The sequence below is a fragment of the Leuciscus leuciscus genome (genome assembly GCF_965113295.1).
Source record: "Leuciscus leuciscus genome assembly, chromosome: 16".
NCBI lineage: Eukaryota > Metazoa > Chordata > Actinopteri > Cypriniformes > Leuciscidae > Leuciscus > Leuciscus leuciscus.
The window spans coordinates 21,787,594-21,808,528 of NC_138740.1; the positions used below are offsets into that span (position 1 = coordinate 21,787,594).

At 41.8% G+C, this 20,935-nt stretch overlaps 1 protein-coding gene across 8 annotated transcripts in view; it reads left to right on the forward strand.

The window, feature by feature from the left end:
* Positions 1-804: 804 nt before the first annotated feature.
* The window catches only part of igsf9bb (immunoglobulin superfamily, member 9Bb), a 135,449-nt gene continuing 115,318 nt past the window's right edge, over positions 805-20,935 (forward strand). For all 8 annotated transcript variants that reach the window (XM_082141105.1, XM_082141107.1, XM_082141109.1 and 5 more), the window contains exon 1: positions 805-1,081. In XM_082141105.1, the coding sequence (XP_081997231.1) occupies positions 1,018-1,081 (64 nt within the window). In that variant the 5' untranslated portion in view covers positions 805-1,017. The remainder of the gene's footprint in view (positions 1,082-20,935) is intronic.

Genomic DNA, 20,935 nt, shown 5'->3' on the forward strand with positions numbered 1-20,935 from the left:
TTTACTGTATGGAAAAGAGCTGTGTTAAGATTCTTTAAAAGTTCTCTCTTTTTTTTTTTTTTTTAGTAGGCTAGAAAAAAAGCATGTGGATTTAGAATTACTTAAGGCTGAGTAAATGACAGATTGTTTATTTATTTATTTAAATGGAAAGGTTGGTGTGACCAAGTAAATGAGTCATTTATACTACATCTTTTGGACTCTTTTGGACGCTGGGAGGACTGATTCATGATGTGCATATATATATGACTCATAATAACGGTGTCATATTATTACAGTGCTCTAGTTACTTGCCTCCTTCTAGAATTAGTTTAGAGCTAAAAATTTGGTTCAACCATGATGTCACTAATAAGTGACATCACTACTAACGGATAATTCAGCGTGGCTCCAGTTTAATGTCTCAATCCTAACACCGCGCGCACTGCAATCGATGGGATGAAATGCGAATGACGCATACAGGTTGAGGATTTCCTTCCCACACGAAAAGTCTGACGTCTACCCCTCCACACATTTAACTTTCATTACACGCTGCTTTATACCTATGGAGGTTCTCCGACAGTCTGCTTACACGACTTCGCTTTTGCGCATGATACTGCGGTCCCGACGCCACTTCACGCTCCAACTCACCTTGAAACGCGGTGCTCTCAGTTTTTACATGGAGAGCGACGGAGAGGCGACCAATACACGCCCCGACGCCTCCCTCACTGGCCAATGAAATCAGAGCGGGGGCGGAGCTGACAGCTAAATTGTCACGCTTGGTTTCACGCTGGCATTGCCATCAAGCCGCGTCTGGCTGCCGTGCGCTGGTGCAGGTGCTCTATTTCATCGAGAGAGGATGCGAAAGGAAAGAAGGGGAGGGAAAGAATGAAGGGAACCGTCGGAGAAAAGTATGCAGGGCATGAATAAAAGGGTATCAACAGCTGACAGTGTGTCTAACGTCCAGGGGCTCGGCTAAGAATGATTTATTGAAAGGGGCACTTTGAGATATGATGAGGTTTCTTTCTGGTTGGCAATAGTACTATGATTTGGTATGTGGCCACTTTGATAGCAAGTGTATTCAGCACCAGAGGAACAGCTGCTCAAGGTGAGTTGAAGTGCAATTTATTATATGCTTTATGTTTGTTGTGAGATATTGCTGAGTTTCAAATAAAATTCTGGGATTGGGTCATCCTGAGTTAATTTCTAATAATATATCTAAATTCTAATTTGATCATGTGGAATATTTTAAAGTAAACAGCAGTATAGCAGCTCTGGGTTATTTTGTTTTCATAATTATAATGATTATAGTTTTCTCTTTGCATAAATATTATTACTACTATGCCATAGTGACATTTCTGTTTAAGTGCTAGTGTTTTTTAAAAAGTCATCTGAGCTTGCAAAACGAGGGTTTGAGCTGTTTATTCATCCATATTCGTCTGTTCTTCAATACCATGAGCAACTTTAGGCTTGTATACTCCATATTCACTCCAAAATGAACATTTACGGATTTTCTTTTTCTTGTTGAGCACAAAAGTATGTTACCATTCACTTTCATTGTATATTTGAGCTAGCTGATGCTGATTTTGCCTAACATGTTCTTTAGGTTTTGCAACCTCACGAGATTGAGTAAATGATGACTAAGTTTTAATTTTTGTTTGAACTATATTTAAGCTCTGAAAATATTAATTGGGGAACTGTAATTACACATCTGAAGGTGCTTTTACTGAGAATATGTATGGTGTTGTGCTCAGTACTATTTTAATATATCAGTCATTTTGTGCTGTAGGTTGTTATAGTCATTAACTTTATGAATATTCTGCCTTTCCTGACCTTCCTCAGATGTCTTTAGCTTTTTAAACATGAGGCCACTCTAATAGAGCCATCATAATTGTAATTCAAGATGTGTTCTGTGAATCTGACCGACCTTCAGTTTAGACTAGTTTAAAAAAGTGGTCTGTCTTTATTTCAAATGTTGGGTTCATGGACTCACATAGCCCTGCAATTTCCAATTTCTCCACTAGAGGGCTGCTAACTGTGTAGCAGCAAGGAGCATCCAATCTTGGGTCACATTTTGAGAACTTTTTCATTGCATGCACTATGAATAATTATACATTTCCCATGTCAAGAGAGACATTATACGTGGTTTGATATGTTGCTGTGTGTAGGTGTTATTTAACCCCTACATTTTATGAATAAAAAGCAGAATGTGATCATCTTACCTTTGAGCTGTGTCATCCCCTTAACCTGACAGTGAGATGTATTTCACCTTGCTGTTCTGACTGTGCACTTTGCTACATTCGCTCAGTGTCTCCCTCCTGTGTGTCAGAGCCACGCTGCACTATCCCAGCCCTAATGCAGATCTCTCCCTGCCCTCACCCTCCCGTCTCAAGCTGTTAGCTGGCAAACAGGCCCATAAACTGGCCAAGTGCCAGATCTATGCTTTGTTGCTCTGTCTAAAGAGAGGACTGGGAGGCAGCAGTCTGAGAGTCATGAGCTGATGCATGGCTTCAGGTACTGTAGGCCCTCAAGGCTCAATGCTGCTAGCTGACCGCACTGAACTTGTTGAGACCTCCAGCAGTCCACCTCAGGAACAGACCATCTTCCCTCATGAGAAGAGCATGTGCCAAGCAGCTTTACCCTTTTAAACTAGTTTTGTGTTTGTTTGAAAGTCATTTTGGCTGGGGCTCAAATTGATCTTTTTATCTAAATTTGTCTAGATTGACAACAAGGAGGTTTATAATACCTGGAGAGAGCTGTCAGATCTCATTCATCTCAAAAGAATTGAGCTAACCACCTGAGCCTTAAATGAAATGTGACTAGTATAATATAATATAATATAATATAATATAATATAATATAATATAATATAATATAATATAATATAATATAATATAATAGATTGTTTTGGGGTCGGTAAGATGTTTTAAATGTTTTTAAATAATTTTCTTATGCTCACAAAGGCTGCATATATTTGATAAAAAATACAGTAAAAACTGTTATACTGTGAAATATTATTACAATTTAAAATAACTGTTTTCTATTTAAATATATTTTAAAACATAATACATTTTTTTGTGATGACAAAGCTGAATTTTCAGCCCATTACCAGTCTTCAATATCACATGATCCTTCAGAAAGCATTCAAATTTGCTTTTTATATAATATAATATAATATAATATAATATAATATAATATAATATAATATAATATAATATAATATAATATTACCCTTTATGCCCTACAATGTCATAGTTACAGCATCTATCATGAGAGCTAACAGGCCATGCTAACCAGCCAAAATTTTGACTTTGGGTAGACAGGATGTGATTTGAGCTGATGTGGGTACATATGAAATGATGGTGATTTGTTTTAGCAGTTAGCACATGCTAGCAGACTACATTCTGCCGGCTTCTTAACCCTTAGGCATTGTTGATAGCTGCCAGCTGGAAATGGAGAATCTAAAGAAAGCTTGCTCTGGAGGTTTGTACCGCAGTCTATATGTTTCATGGAAAGCTTGTTAGAGGAGGGCTAGCGGGGGACCTGACAGCTGCTCATTTTTAAGCGGTGTTGGATAACATTGTGTTTTCCAACAGTCATCACTTCTCTTTCATCCTCAGGCTGTGATAGCTTGATCCAGCAGAATGATAAGCGTGTAGGATTCTTCCTTGTGGAAAAATTTTAATAGTTTATATAACAAACAAGCAGCCTGTCATCACATCTAGCCGAATTTCCAACACAACTCACATGAGCATGTCACCATCATAGTCGTTTCTATGTCTTGGTAGTACAGATTGCAAAGAAGGAACCCCCAAATTGCTATATTTCAACTTACTGGCTCTCTTGACCGATACTTTCAATGTCTTGTAATTCAGATTTATAATGTCAGCTATCTAGCCAAATCCATGACAGGCGTTCTAATCAAACAATGAAAACAGCAGACTTGCGCTGATAGCACACACACACACACACACACACACACACACACACACACACACACACACACACACACACACACACACACACACACACACACACACACACACACACACATATATATATATATATATATATATATATATATATATATATATATATATATATATATATATATATATATATATATATGCAAACCATGAGCGCACAGCTGAGGCAGCCAATTTCCAAATGAATTTTGTTGGCTCTAGTGATTCTGAGGTAATGCTTTGGGGTATAAAGAACAAATAGGAATAACAACTATTAGAAAACATACATTTTTAAGTATTATTATAGTTACTTTTAATTTGTTTTCTTTTGCAAATGGGGGAGGGGGGGGGGGATTCAATTAATAATGATAAAAAAGATTTCTTAATCAGTATGTTGTCTTGTTTTCGAGTAAAAAATATCTAAACATTCTCTAAACAAGATTAATTTACTTGGGAAGCAAAATTGCTTAAGATATTATAACTTTATCGCCTGGTTTCACAGACAGGGCTTAGATTAAAGGTATAGCGGAGGATGTTTTACTTCCTGGTGGGTAGTCTAAACTATTGGTCCTCCTAATTGTCAATCATTCTGGTGAATCAATCAAACTTTTCAAAAAGTGGAGAGGGCGGGTCTTATCTAAAATTTGGAAAGATCCTCCGCTATACCTTTAAGCCAGGAGTAAGCTTTAGTTAAATTAGGACATTTAAGTAGCTTTTATAAACGTGCCTTAGAAAACAAAACATTACTGGTGTTCATCTTGAGACGAAACAATAGCACTGACATTTTAAGATATGCCAGTGCAAGTTGCTTTAAGTTAAAACAGCTCAAACATGCATTTTAGTCTTGGACTAGGCTTAAGCCTTGTCTGTAAAACCGGGCATTTATCTTGAATAAAGTTTATTTTTCTTACGGCACTAAGTGAAAATAGCAATAGATGCTTTTTACATTTTACAATAGCAGTTTTTTCTTTGCACTAAGTGTAAATAGTAGTTAGATGCGATTAACACTTTATTCCTACTAAATCTTTAGGCACTTTATTTCTACATTTCGAATATTTTCTTATTTTATATTTAAAATAAACGCCTCTTCAAGCTGATATGCAATGGGAAAAGGGAGAAGAATGAGTTCGGAATTTGAACTTGGGTTGGTCGTGTCAAAAGCTTCTGTCAACAAGCTGGGCTATTTGCACTTAGTGTGAAGACACTCCGTTTTCTTACTCCAATGCATTGGTAAAACACAACCTACTGCACTTCATATATATATGAAGTGCAGTAGGTTGTGTATCGCATTTGCGTTCAGGATATCTTGTTCAGTTTTAAACAGGAAAAAAGGGACAAAAATGTTCAAATAGCTCCCTAGCACTATAGACTCTGAAGTGAATGTCTTATCTATGTCTGTGGCTGGATTCTATTTCTACTTTCTCAGCACTTCAAAGGCAGTTTCCTGTCTCTGATACTCTCCCTCTTCTAGCGCTCTCAGTGTAGTCCACCACCACAGCCAGTGCAAACCATGTGCCTGAGCAGCAGACTCCCCGCTGAAGCAATGGAAGAGTTTGTCTCATTCAAAAATTTGTGTGTAGAGCCCTTTTGAACTGGATGTTTCTATAACCCACAGACTCGTTCAACTGTTGGATAAAAATTCTGGCCATTATCTGGGTTTCTGTCTTTTTGGGGAGAATAATGGGACGACAGATGAGTGATTTCTATGACTTTGCTATTAAGTTACATACTCTGTTGTTCCTCAATGTAGTATTGTTGTGTTTTCCCTGATCACATTAAAGTTGGGAATGAGCAGTGACTTGGTGATACAATATTATATTTATATATGGATCACCGTACAATCATATTGTAAAATTTTATGGTTCTAGTCATTTTTTTCAAATAATTTTAGATTTTTAAGGCATTTTGAACAAGAATACTGTAACTTGTTTCGCTTAACTTGTTTAATCTGTATTGTACTTCAGTACTTTAGGCTGTTTTAAAAAAGTACTTAAAACTATTAAATTAAATTAAATAAAAAACATAAAAAAATACTCAAATATTTAGTTTGTATTGTAAAATATTGCATTAGTTGCAGGGGCGCCGCTAAGGGGGGGAAAGTTAGGACGATTCTAAGGGCCCAGACACTTTTGGGGGCCCCAGAGATCGATTTTATTAACGGAATGGATGCGGTAGGGGGCCCAACCTCATATTCTTTCATAGGGCCCAAAATTGATGGTGGCGCCCCTGATTAGTTGTATAAAAAATGTTTTTATACTATCATTTACTATATTTATTTGCTTGGTCAATGTTGTTGTGTGTTTTGGTTCTTTTGCTGTTGAAGGACCTTTGAAATAACTGAAATAATTTGGCAAAGTGAGGAACTGTAATTCGGCCAAGACCTGCCTGGAACTACTTTAGCTGTGTGTTTCCCTGAAAATAATTGCACATTTTAGAACGTTCATCAGATTCAAGCATTCAACAGCCCTGTAGTATAAATTTATATAGTTACATAGGCTATATATAATAATACATAATATATAATAACTTTAAACCCTGGTAGCTCTTAATATCTTCCTCAATGAAATCATTCATACTCTACATACTCCACGAACCTTGATGCTCTAGCATACATTTTTCACCAAAGGCCGGCCTGCGACCCGATTGATGTGGATAGGAAGTAACAGGCCACCGCTGGCCCAGGGCAAAGGGCTTGTTCCATAAAAGTCACTAACCCTTATATGTCAATCAGCTGGTATTTGGGCCAGCATTGACTCAGGTCCCCCTCCCCCAAATACAGTCTTCCTCTTACTCTGTAGATGCATGCAAGACAACACTAGTGGAAGATGTTCCATATATAGATACCTTCAAAAGAGCCCTGTGGAATTCAGTTAATTATGCATGACTTAGCTCTGGCGTTAAAGTAAAGAAAGTATGTTTCTAATTCAAGCTCATCAACACATGAAAAACACCCCTCCCATGTTGGAGAACATGCCAGATGACTGATTTATTCACGTCATGACACTCACTGACTCCATTTAAGTGCCACTAAAGATCTAGATTTTATACAATGATGTAAAACAGGTTTACATTCATGCATTTGGCAGACGCTATTATCAAAGTCCCAAGTCATTTCACTCGGCGGCCATCTTTGAAACGCCTCTTGGGCAGCTGTTTCAATCATTCAAGTACAGCTCCTGTCTCAAATTCTCCAAAGATGTTCACCAAGCTTGCAATTCAATTTCATATTTGAAATCACCAATGAAATCTAACAACAACTGTCTCCAACTGTCTCTAAATTTTGTTTCTAAACACTCAAATCATGACAAACATAATGCATTTTTCAGGCTGGACCAACCAATGCCCATGTGCAATCCTAAGTGTGTGTCTCAGAACACTGACGCTGAATCCAAAATCGAATACTTCTCTTTTATTTAGAAGGTGGTACTTATTCTGCCTTATTGCACATTGCACTTTCTCCCATTCATAATAATTTGAGTGCACCGTCTTTGTATAACTAAAGTCTTTGGCTATTATCTATTGTGACTTTGACATCCACTTCAAGAACCTTGTTTACCTTTTAACCTTTTCTTTATTTTATTTTATGTATCGTCCACACCGGGAATGGAAGAGCTGTTTTGTTTCATGTACTGTGTGTTTAGTCAGTGGAAATCACTCTCTTGGTCTAAGTACAGCTTAACGTCTGGTTTAGCACTTTGGAAATCACTGAGCAGAAAGTCTTTGATCTTTTAAGAATTGAGAGCATGGGCCTATAATCGATACCCTCTCATTGCTCTTGTTTAGATCTGCATCTGTGATGTGGCCACGGCCTACAGCACACCAAAATGATTGAAGAACCTTGTTTCTGTGTCGTTTGTGGATGATCCATTGACAATGCAGTGATATATCTTTAAACATTTCTTGGGTTTAGAAAAAGAAATGTCCCTTTTGATTGGCACAAATGAAAATGATGATAATCAAGGACGCTCAGTAGATGGTACTCCAGCGGTGTGGTTAGAGTGCTGACTAATGGAGGAGTGATGCCAGTGTTTAGTCTGACTCAGCGTCAGAGGGTGAAGAGGAAGAATCATGATCCAGCATCTGGAAGAGGAAAAATGAATTTCTTAGTGTTGGGTCAGTAGGAAACATAAAGGTGAATTTGGGATTTGTGAAGTTTGAAAAATGATTGGGTTTGGTACACTACTTTTGAAAAGTTTGGGGTCAGTCATTTTTTATATATATATTTTTTGGGGGGGTGGGGGGATTAATATTAATATGAAATGCTGCTCTTTTGAACTTTCTATTAGCTCTGCATTAGCTGGGTGTGTTACACATATATACAAAGATGAAAATGACCCCTTCTGTTTTTCAGGTTATGATGTATCTGAGTGTCTTATTGTGTCAAAGGTGCATGTAGTATAAATCCCAAAAGGAGATGTGTGACAAAATGAACTATAGCAAGCAACTTTTAATGAACACGAAGATATATCAGGTTCTACACATGAACATTAAATATGTTTATTTAACACAATAAAATTAACAGATGATAAAAAGGGCTTAAATACGCAGGTCTAGATGATTAACGAGACAAGAAACAGGTGTGTAACTAATAAGAAACCATGACAACTAATAAAGAACTAGAACACAGGCAAATAGAGTCAATGAAAACCATGACTAGAAACTAAACAAGACAATAGGTGTGTTCGACTTAAAGTGGCGCTGCACAGAACGACCGGTGTAAGACCGCGAGAGCGATTAGAGAGTAGACGGCTCCGAATGCTTTTGAATCACTCGCCACTTTGATGTCATACACCAATGCTTTATTTTTTGTTCCGATTTATGCTCAGGATTTTTAGATATAGAACATTTTGTGACATTTTAGGCAGGAATTTTGTTTATGCTTTTTATTATATCCCTTGTGCAGCTTGTGGGATTTGTCATATAATTGATTCTAAACTTTGACTATCAGTTGCACATTGTCTGTATTTAATGATATGAGAAGTATAGATGCACAGTATATTAGTATCCCATACTGGCTAATATTTGAGATTTTTTTTTAATGTATTATATCAGCTGATTGGATATTTCATTAATTTAATTAATTACATTTTACATAATTTAATGCTCACTCAAAGTTAATCTTTAAAAACACTAATAATTTAATAACACTGCTAAATGCCATCTTTAGCGAATCTCAAAATATATTTGATTTGTACATGATAATATTGTTATGCCTAAAATTCACTTGTAGCATTTAAAATGACTTATTTTAGTTTTCAGTAAAAACAAGAATAGTAAAAATAGTGCAGAATTTTAATATTGGTGCATCCTTAATGAGGAGTGGTACTTCTGTTCAATGAGATTTCAGTGTGGGCGGAACTACACAGCTTGAGGCTGCAGAAATAGAAACCATGGCTGATAAGAACAAAACTCTGAGTAACAGAAGAAGAGATACATTTTATCACTTATCGTGTTATCACTTTACGTTTGGTGTAACACAGCACACTATCATCAGCCATGACAGCACTATCATCAGTCAGAGATAGAGACAGAAATGCCAGACTGCATGTACACTTTGAGATCCCGTTGTATTGTGTGCGTCAGGACAGGCTGCTGGACTTCACAATGAATTGACAGAGATGTAGAGAGCGTGTGTGAGTATGTGACTCTGCTGACGCGCGTGGGCTGGGCAGGCAGCCAGACAGCATGCTGATCGCCTCTCTCCCTGCCCCCTGACTGGACCACTTCCCCTCGCGTCTCATTTTTCAGCTGTCCATTGATGCAGTGCACTCGGCTTCCTCCTGCTCAGCTCCACCATGTCCATTAAACATTCATGCTCTGGCCATGAGATACTTAAGTACTGTACCCCACACTGTAAAAATTATCGTAATTTTATCTGTAAAAGACTAAAAATGCTACAGTAAAAACCTGTTAACTGGTTAACAGTAAGTTCCTTTACTAGAGAAAAACTGTAATAGATCTAACCATTGCATGTAATTTTACAGTAAAATACTGTTAAATATACTATTTTTGGAAGTAAAAAATGTGTGTATCTTCAATATTTTAGTATTTACCAGCTTGCGGAAAAGCTGCTTGTAACTTTGATTCATCATGTGGTTTTCTCTTTACCTGTGTTTTGTTATAGTACTGTGTACTGAAGGTACAAAACCGATTTTAGTATCAGCGTGGCCTTGCTTATTCAGCAGAAAAGGGCTTTTTTGAAATGTTGAAGTTTTTTTTTGTAAATTACAGTTTTAAAATGTACAGCTTGTACTGTAAATATGTTTAAGTTTTTTCTGTATTTTTCCAGAATTATGCTGGCAACCACAGCTGCCAGTAATCCTCTGTAAATACGACAGGATTTTTACATTTTTTTGTACAGTGCAGGCTTTCTGCCCAGAAAACTCTCCTTCTAGCTGTCGCCGCCCCTCTCGCTTTTCTCCCTAGCCCTCGTTTTCCTTTCCTCCACCACCATCCTTCAGAAAGCAATCAATTTTGAGCGCACTCTATCTGTGCATCCATCTCTCTCAATCTGTCTGGCTGCGCTATAGATCTGTTAAAATTAGATTCATCATTCGCCACGAGTCCACGTGTTTGCTCACTGTGCGTACTGCGGTGGACGCCTGGTATGGGACGTGAAGCAGGCGGGATGCTGACTTGCTGTAATGAGTCAGGCCTTCCTGACTGAGCTGCCTCCTCTTCTCCTTGTGGCATGGCGCCCAACTTCGATCAACTTTCTCCTTAAAATCCAAAATATCCACTCTTCCACACCAATCATATCTGGCCAGCCTATCACCCCTCAATTCAGAGGTCAGACAGACCATAGGTTTAAAGGAATATTCCAGGTTCAATACCAGTCAAGCTAATTAAGCTGAAGCCCAAAGCATACAGACGTTTTTTTCGTGAACGCTTTAGTGTATGCATACACCCAAACACAGCCTTTCAAATTATACTCCATTTGATAGCATGCGGAAACACAAAAACTCAACACATACACACTAGAAGTTTCATCCTTTTCCAGTGTCTGCTTTGTTTCTCTCCAGAAGTAATGAGCGATCAAATGTGTTTGTACTAATTTAAACTAGAGTAGTGTTTATTTCGCAATCCGCCACACACTCATAAATGTGTCATTGAAAAAGGCAAATGTGCGAGCTGAGAAAAAAGTGTATGCAAAGTTAGAAAAATCTGGCTATGCGTGTACAGTATATACTTTGCTGATGACAAAATGTATGCCATGCATAGTGCATAAAAACCGTGAAAACACTAACTGGTCAGAACAAAATCAGTCCAAAGCGAAGTTTGTTTGGTGTTAGTTTGGGGAGTTTGAAATTGCTTGTCAAATCAAACTTTCCAGGAAAAGTTTGCTCCTGCTGGTAAACTACCAATAACATAGGTATATGATCTGAAGCTCTGATGGAAATCTTCTCTGGTTCATTTCTTTTGTTCAGTCCGTCGAGGTCTGACGAATAAAAGCAAGAAGACACTGGAGAGCTGCTTTATTTTAGAAAATGAAGTTGTTCTCATTGATATCAACATTGACTTTTTTTTTAAAGCTGCTTTCAAACATATCAACATATCGTTATTATCAGATGCTTTCTTAACTACTGAATTTTTTATGATATTTTTTTTTTTAAAGGTGGGACAAGTTAATTTAAAAATAATTTTTTGTTGTAATTATGCAACTTCAGAAAAGTGTAGTCTTCTGAACACCAGTCATCTTTTAACATCCATATGTGGGGGATGACATAATGGACATTAGCTGTTCTGTGTGTGTTTTAATTTTGGGTGGACTGGCAAATTTCTGTTGCAAATGAGATAATATGCCAGGTCTCACAGTCACAGACCAAAAAAGCACCAACCCATCCATCATCCCACATCATGAGCCCACCAGATAGACGTGTCTGTCCATTGCCTGTACTCTTACTTTCCACCAACAACAATTTCGTCGGGAAACAACTGCTTAGCCAGTGGCTATTAAAAATGAAAATAGTACTACTACTTTTAATGTGTTCTCTTAGTGTGTTCTCTTGGCATGTTCTCCAGAGTGCAGTGGAATGAACTACTACGGCATACGAAAAGCATACTAGGTGCACACAGAGAGTGAAAAGGTGAAGGGCAGGTAAACAGGGAATATCTGTCAGATAGAAATAGAGAGATATATTGCCAGAGAAACCAATTGCTGCTTACATAATGCTAGCCAGTGTAGAGAATCGTAGGCGTCTTCTGCCATTGCTAACACAAATGAGCATGTGTTTGGGAATATATTTAGACACAGATTCTGTTTTTGTCTCAGTTATTTTTATATTTGATAGGATTAATGACCTGATATTTAAAAAAAAAAAATTCCCGGGAATTGCTAGAGCGCCGAGCGCTGCTTTCTTTGAGTGAAAATGAGCCAGAAAAAAATCTTGTTAATTTTTAAATGAGTATCTGTATTGTTGTAATCCACATTTTCTGGTCAAAATCCACATTTTAGCACAGCAATACAAACATTTTTGTAATAAAACATGATTTGGATGAGCTCAAACTCAAAACTCAAGTCACAGAAGTTATGCTGGAAGGCTGCAGATTAATCACTGACTCTTCAGCCATGAAAAGTTACACACTAAGAGGATTGAATACAGTCAAAATTTTCCCAACAATATAGGATTAACAGCCAGCCTCTGCCATAGATAACTGACTATGTTCACAAGCTCATATATTATAGTGCGCCCACCACTGCCAGATTTGCTGTCTTTGCTTGCAAATGAGCACAGTTTTGCTTAATGGAATTTCACAATATTCAATCAGTGCTTAAACATTACTGTTTAGCATACTTAAAAAAAATAAAAAAATCTTATTACGGAAATTATATAATTTAAAAATAATGCACTTGAGAGCAAACTGAATGTAATGTTTCAGACACTTAATTGTATTGTTATGTGCACTTAGATTAAAACATGAGTTGTGTCCCAAATTGTGCACTTATACACTATGTAGGCTACGTATGCAATATGTTTACTCATGAACGATGTACTCAAACTCTATTAATTTTATACTGAATGGTTATTTTGTCATTCAATATTGGAGTCTGATAGCCCATCCCCCTCCGCTACATAATTCAGTCTGCTGCAGTTGAGTGGATGGAGTCTCCAACATTCCACACTTTGTTTTTTCAGTTAAAGCTGCAGTAGGAATCTTTTAGAAAACGTTGACTTAGCCTGAAAATTTGAACAAGCACAGCTACAGGTCACTCCCCCTCGCTCTCTGCTGCGCTACAGCCCTCCCTCCACAGCTCCTCCCCCACAACGGAGCCTGCCGCGAACGCGCAGGCTAGTAAACATGCAGGGCCACTGATGACGGCGGATAAACAGTTATCGCACATTCACTGGTAGGGATGAAACATCAACAATATGCTTTACATTGACTATGGCCTGCCCATACTTTGACTACAAACTTGGTCCTCAAATATTTTGCAATACATGTAATGTAACTTCATCATAACATTGCACTCTTTCTATAAGTTATAAATAGCTAGCAAAATAATATAATGGTAACGTTAAAGTATGTAGCACTAAGTAATTATTCTAGCGATGTGTAATGCTAAATAAGGTTTGCTAGTACATTATTTCAGCAACATGACAAGCCAGTGAATTAGCAGGTTTCTATTGTTGCTTTGCACAGTGCGTGACATTTTATCTGTAGCCTATGTTATGCGGCCAGAGTTTTGACACTGAGTCAATGGGCTCCGACGGGCTTGTTTATCGTCATCGGTCTTTTTCCGTTTACCTGTCTTTGTTGTATGAGCTGGTGCCACTCGAGAAATTGGCAGTTTTAGTTGTTTGTCCGCCATTAGCACAGCTGCGCGGCACACTGGCTATCTTGATTTTGAACGACTGTAGGCGCTGTGCTACTCGTTCTATTGTCTGACAAAAAAATATAGTAAATGAAAACAGCTTTATTGGACATTCGGCTATATTATATTATATTATAGTATGTTATATTAAAATACAGTATGTGAGCATGATTTTAACGAGAAAAAACATTAGGCAGGCAGAACGCAAGTACGCCGCGATGACGTCATGAATATGCTAATGAGCGTATGACGTCATCTAGCGACATTTAGCGACTTTTAGGGGAGGCATTAGCTACTTTCCTTTGAAAATAGTTGGCAACACTGACAAAAGACAGAAAAATGCCTAAAAGCTGCTGTGTGACAAGGTGTACAGCAAACAAGCTAAAAAAAAACAGAAATACGTTTTTATTAGCTCTCGACCCCCAAAAACGAGTGTTTAGGACATAAAAGTGGATACAGGCAGTTGAGACAAAGCGTCACGTGTCTCATTACTCTGAGAACTAACGTACGCCTGCTGGAGGAGACCGTAATCGGCTACACAGGATAGTTTATCTTACAGAAATGTAATATATAAAACTGACATTTGGATATTTGACTCACCAGTAACCAAATGTTTAACTTACATATCAAATCTATTTTCGCGAAGTTCACACGACTCAGGAGTCGGACTTACTACATTTGCAAAATTCCCGCCTACGTTCTGCGTGCGCGTGGACAGGATATCTTGCTGTAGCTTGTTCGTGTGGATATCATGTCGTCAAGATGCTTTACTCTCCGCTGTGAAAGAGAATTTGGTTTATTTTCACTCCCAAAGGATGAGGCTTTGAAGAATCTGCGGTTCAAATTTATCTTTGCCATGATACTACAGCACAGCAGTATGCTGTATTCCCTTAATTTTACTGACGACTGCTTCTCAAATCTCGGAGTTCAATGCCGGATTCACAAAACGCTTGCTCTTGAAAGATGGGTCAGTTTATTTGGACCAACTTGCTCCTCAGAATCACAACCTGTAAGTATGACAAATTATTGATGTAGCCTATATATTTTCGACCAGTGTTCAAAATAGCTACATAGTTTTGTGTTTTATATTGTGTAACGTTAGTTCTCTTACGAGAGGTTCTCTCGTACTTGCGTAAGTATCTTACTCTAGGGGAAAACCTCTTTTCCTCGAGATATTGAAGCCAAAAATTATCCTTAATTTTGCAATAATGTAAAACGCATTGCAGCAGCATGCAGACATGGGCGAGACAGCTCGCATGCCCATTGGCTGCTCTGCGGCAACTGCACCAGCCTATCGATAGAGGCCCCTCATGACGTCAGAACCAATGAGGGTGCTTCGCGCCCATTACGTCATGTCCCGCCGAAAGCGGGTGGGGCTAGGGCTATAAATACGGCCCAGAGAGGCTGGTTTGGTCAGTTTTTTATCTCTTCAGCTGGATCCTGAGAGGAAGCCGTGCCGTCTGATTCAAGCACTCTCGCCGCCTTCAGTCGCCGTTCCTGCTCACGCTTTCCGGCGTACATATCCTTTTCTCTGCTACTGTGTTTTGTGTATGTGTGTGTTCGCCGCCGCGACACACACTCTCATTGCACTAAAAGAGCCGGGCGTCTTTTTCAAGACGCCCCCTTCCTGAGGACGCGCAGCTCTCGTGCTCGCTGACGGCGACTGCCCTCACTGCGAGCTAGTTACTGCCTATGGTGACTCTGCGGACTCACCTGGCATCCTTCGCCGAGACTGCGCCTCCGCCCCCCGACAACCCGCAAAGCTCGCCGGTGCGCCCGCTTGCCTTGCCTGCTTGGAGGATGATACCTGCTCTCCCTCTGTTCGAGCCGCGCAAACCGCGCCGTTCACAGGGGATGTCAGGAGCGGACGGTCACGGGGCTAGCTTTCTCTCTCCCTCTGTTCGAGCCGCACAAACTGCGCCGTTCGCAGGGGAGGCTGGAAGCGGACGGTCGGGGTTAGTTTTTCTTTACGTACAAGAAAGCTACCCTGCCCCTGCGCCCCATTCACGCGTCACTCACCGGCGAAAGGAGAAAACAGTGTTTATAGTCCCGCCGAAGCTGGACTGACCTGAATTTTCTCACACATTTCTCAGTTCCCTGATCAGGCGACTGGAAATATAAATATTGCAGCGCCTGCAAGCAAACGCCGAAGAAAACATGTAGACGCTCTTATATGCTCGTGCATCTGAAAGCCTTTGTGTTCCCCCCTGTGGCTCAGTGGCGGAATCTTTGGTTTTTCGCACGAGAGACCGGTGTTCGAATCCCGGTCTAACGGCAGATAAATTATGCCTCCAATGCTTCGCTCTGTCAGTTCCCTGAAAGGCGTCTGCAGATGTGCATTTTGCAGCCAACAAACGCATTGTACAACCCGCTCGCCTGCACCCAAGCACCGTTTCTATGGTTTCCGTGCGTCACTGGCGAAAGGAGAAAAGTGTGTTCCTAGTCCAGCTGCGGCTGGATCTACCTCCATTCTCACACATTTCTCTGGAAATGTCAATATTGCAGTGGACGAGCCTATTGTAATACACGCACGCCTGCAAACAAACACCAGCATGTTGACGCTCTCTGTTTCTATGGCAACTTCTTGCTCATTCAGTTCCAGTAAATGCGACTGTTCCAGTGTATTCTGCAGTAAACAAGTCGGCGACACAGCCCCGCTTGCCTGCACACAAACGTCGCTTTTACGGCTACCCAGATAAATCCCATAAGAGTGTATTTTCTGGTGTTCCGGCCACGGCCGATGGTGTTATGAGTGTAGACAAAATGCCCACTGCCCAGTGCTCATTCATACACAGAAACACAGCTCGTCACACAGGGCTCGCGCACATGAAATCGACCCAGATCGATTGCGCATTAAATGTGGTAAATGTGCCCACTGCCCAGTGCCCACAAACACTACGTTCTGCATGTCTCAAGGTTTCTGTAAAACGAAACCAACATGCATTCGCTCTGCTCAGGCGGACAATGCTCTCAGTGTTGTAAATGTGCCCGCTATCCCACGCCCACATTCACACATAGACATGACAGGTCTTACGGGACTCGCCCAGCCCTCCCCCTCTCGGTTGACCACCGCAGAGGAGTCGAGCGCGGGCAATCTGCCCGCTGTTATCAGCGCGCCCCCTGCCTCAAATGTCATAAGCGCGACGCTTATGTTGCAGCACACTGAAGCCCCTCTGTCCCTGAGCGACCAGAGCGCGTTTCGCATTCAACCCCTAGCCATTCGTGCAAACGCATGGGCAAGGCTACCCGGGGTTTCGAAGTGGGTGCTAGACATTATAGAAAGAGGCTATTCGCTACAGTTCGGTCGACGCCCGCAACGCAAAGCGGCGCGAATCGATACTACGTTGAAAAAGGAAGTAGCACACCTACTGTACTTCGAGCCGAAATAGCAAAGTTACTGAGCAAAGGGACTATAGAACCCTTATCACAAGCTCAGAGCGAAGGGGGCATGTACAGCAGATCTTTTCTGGTACCCAAAAAAGACGTGGGTCTCAGACCCATTCTAGATCTAAGACGACTAAACAAAGCACTTCTGAAACGACGGTTCAGAATGCTCACGACCAAGAAAATCCTCTCGCAAATTTGCCAAGGGGACTGGTTCATGTCGATAGATCTGAAAGACGCTTATTTTCAAATACAAATAGCGTCACGTCACAGGCGATTTTTGAGATTCGCCTTCGAGGGTCAGGCATATCAGTACACAGTCCTGCCATTTGGCCTATCCCTGGCACCTCGCGCATTCACGATGTGCATGGATGCAGCTGAATTATTTGGACGATTGTCTGGTTCTAGCTCGATCACAGTCAGAGCTCATAGAACACAGGACCATATTACTCGATCACCTTGAGAATTTAGGTCTCACAGTCAATTGGGCGAAGAGTTCGCTGTCTCCCAGTCAGAAATGATCTTTTCTGGGCACAGATCTGGACTCGCTGTCTATGACAGCACAGCTGTCGCCGCAGCGCAGACTAAGTATTCAGCGCATGACAGAGATTTTTCGCCACGGCGCTTTAGTCCCGCTCAAAAAGTTTCAAAGGATGCTGGGTCTCATGGCTTCAGCATCCTCAGTGCTTCAGCTGGGTCTGCTTCGCATGCGCCCGCTGCAGTATTGGTTGAAAGCGCGCGCCGCACAGAGCTTGGACCTCCGGTCTCGCGCGCCTCAAGGTCGATCAGAAATGCGTCGCAGCTCTGAAACCTTGGACAGTGACCGACTGGTACCGGTCAGGAGTAAGCGTGGGGACTTCCTCGAGTGTGAAGGTGGTGTCTACGGACGCCTCAACCTCGGGATGGGGAGCGCTGCTCGAGGGCAGACCGTTATTCGGCCAGTGGTCGGAACGGGAGAAGCTTCTGCATATAAACTGCCTGGAAATGATGGCAGTCGACAACGCGCTGAGGCGCTTTTTGTCCCCAGATAAAAGATAAAAGACACCACGTCTTGGTCCGTTCGGACAACATGTCAGTGGTGGCTTATATAAATCACCAAGGAGGTATCAGATCCAGAATCCTTCACAGGCTGACGGAACACCTCCTGGTCTGGGCTCAGCACAATCTGCGCTCACTCAGGGCAGCGCATGTGCCCGGCCATCTGAATGTGGGACCAGACAGACTGTCCAGAAACTATCTTCCGGCAGGAGAATGGTCTTTACACCCACAGACAGTCAAACTGCTATGGAGGACATTTGGCAGAGCGAAAATAGACCTATTTGCGTCTCAAGAGAACGCTCATTGTCAGAAATTTTTCTCCAAGAGCAGGGATGCACTGGCTCACGTGGCCCCGCTGCCCGCTCTATGCGTTTCCCCCTGTCACGCTCCTACCCCAGGTGTTAGAGCGAATCAGGGAGAGCGGATGCCCGGTGCTACTCGTCGCCCCATTTTTGGACAAACCAAGTCTGGTTTCCAGTCCTGATGCAGCTGACGAGTACCACCCCGTGGCCGATACCGGTGAGGAGGGATCTCCTCTCGCAGGCAAACGGCTCGATCTGGCATCCTTACCCAGAGCTTTGGTCCCTACATGTGTGGGCCATCAACGGGTACCCGTTAACCTCCCAGCGGGAGTGTTTAACACGATCACACAGGCTAGAGCTCCATCTACGAGGCAGCTCTATTCCTCAAAATGGTCTGTGTTCACTAGCTGGTGTACAGCGAGTGGCACTTCACCCTCACGCTGTGGGGTGCCGGAGGTTCTCTCCTTTTTACAAGAGCTTCTGGATAAGGGCAGAACCCCATCCACGCTCAAAGTTTATGTGGCGGCCATAGCAGCGTTCGCTGAACCACCGCTTGGCCAGCCATTAGGAAGGAACGATCTGGTCATTCGCTTCCTTAGAGGAGCTAAGAGGCTGAACCCTCCCAGACCTCCCTCAGTTCCCGTTTGGGACCTTTCCACGGTTCTGGAAGCCATGAAAGGTGCCCCATTCGAGCCAATACAGTCAATAGACCTGAAACTCTTGTCTTTCAAAACAGTGTTTCTTCTGGCTCTCGCTTCAGTGAAGCGCATAGGGGATTTGCAAGCGCTCTCAGTGAGCGCGACGTGTATGGAGTTTGGGCCTAATGACTCGAGAGTCATACTCAAACCAAAGCACGGATATGTTCCTAAATCCCTCAATACACCGTTTAGGGCACAGGTTATCCCCCTGTAGGCCCTGCCGGTATCTGAAGAGGAAGGGGATGCAGGCTTCCTTTGCCCGGTCAGGGCGTTAAGAGCCTATGTGTCTCGCTCATCTGTTTTCAGACAGACGGAGCAGCTCTTTGTTTTGTTCAGCGGACGTTCTAAGGGACTAGCTGCATCAAAACAGAGTCTATCCAGATGGATAGTTGATGCTATAGCGCTAGCTTACACATCCAAGGGCCTGCAATGCCCGATAGGTGTCAAAGCGCACTCCACAAGAGGCATGGCCTCATCGTGGGCTTGGTCCAGTGGGATTGCCTTGCAAGATATCTGTATGGCGGCAGGCTTTCTGATTCGCTTCAGCGATGAAAAAACTGACCAAACCAGCCTCTCTGGGCCGTATTTATAGCCCTAGCCCCACCCGCTTTCGGCGGGACATGACGTAATGGGCGCGAAGCACCCTCATTGGTTCTGACGTCATGAGGGGCCTCTATCGATAGGCTGGTGCAGTTGCCGCAGAGCAGCCAATGGGCGCGCGAGCTGTCTCGCCCATGTCTGCATGCTGCTGCAATGCGTTTTACATTATTGCAAAATTAAGGATAATTTTTGGCTTCAATATCTCGAGGAAAAGAGGTTTTCCCCTAGCGTAAGATACTTACGCAAGTACTCGTTCCCTCTTCTAGAGAGAACCGAGGTTACGTTTGTAACCGAGTACGGTCTCCTGCTAACCGTCTAGCCCACGTCATTACTGTCTTACTGAAATAGGCTACTTATGCTAATCAGCTGTGGGCCACTATTACCATACCTAAAACTGTCTATTGCAGATCGTCTGTCGTTCTTACTACTTTGAGTAAAGATAAAGGATGGAGCAAGATTGGTTTTACCAACGTTTAAGTTACATCAGTCATTCACGTTAGAGCTAAAAAATGTTGATGGACATAAACTTAATGCTGATTGTGAGGAATTACAGTTGCAACATCTCATAATGTACCTCAAACTGAGTAGTGTATCACTGAGAAACGTCCTTCTTAAAGGGATAGTTCTAGCCTAGAAATCTAGACGCACCCTAGCGGCAGCAAAATGTATTTTGCAGCCAGGGCAGTCTAGCAACTCTCCATTGACTTTCGAGCTGCAAAAACCTAAATTGGGTCAGGCCAATCACGTCGTGTATAGAGTAGGCGGGGCGGGCTTAACATATGACGACAGAGTGAACTTCCGACGGTTACCTGCCACTTGAAAACAAAGAATAGCGGCTGCTGGCGAACATCTTTCGAATCGGCTTTGTCCGCGACTCTGGAGGACTTGGAGTTAAGTTTTTCTTTGAGAAAAGAGCATAGAACAGCACTGAAGTCATTCTTAAAAAAAGGAAGATATGTTCGTAGTTTTGCCGGACAGATATGGCAAAAGTTGAATCTATCAACTAACTCCGCTGTTGGGAAAACGCTCTGGTTGGTTGAAGCGCTATCCTATTGCGTGCAGAGGGAATTTGAAAGACAGCCGTTTATCACGCCCCTCGGATTGAGCGTGTCTATGGTGAGTTGCCAGACCCAACATCTTGATGTAGGTCTGGCTTGCCAG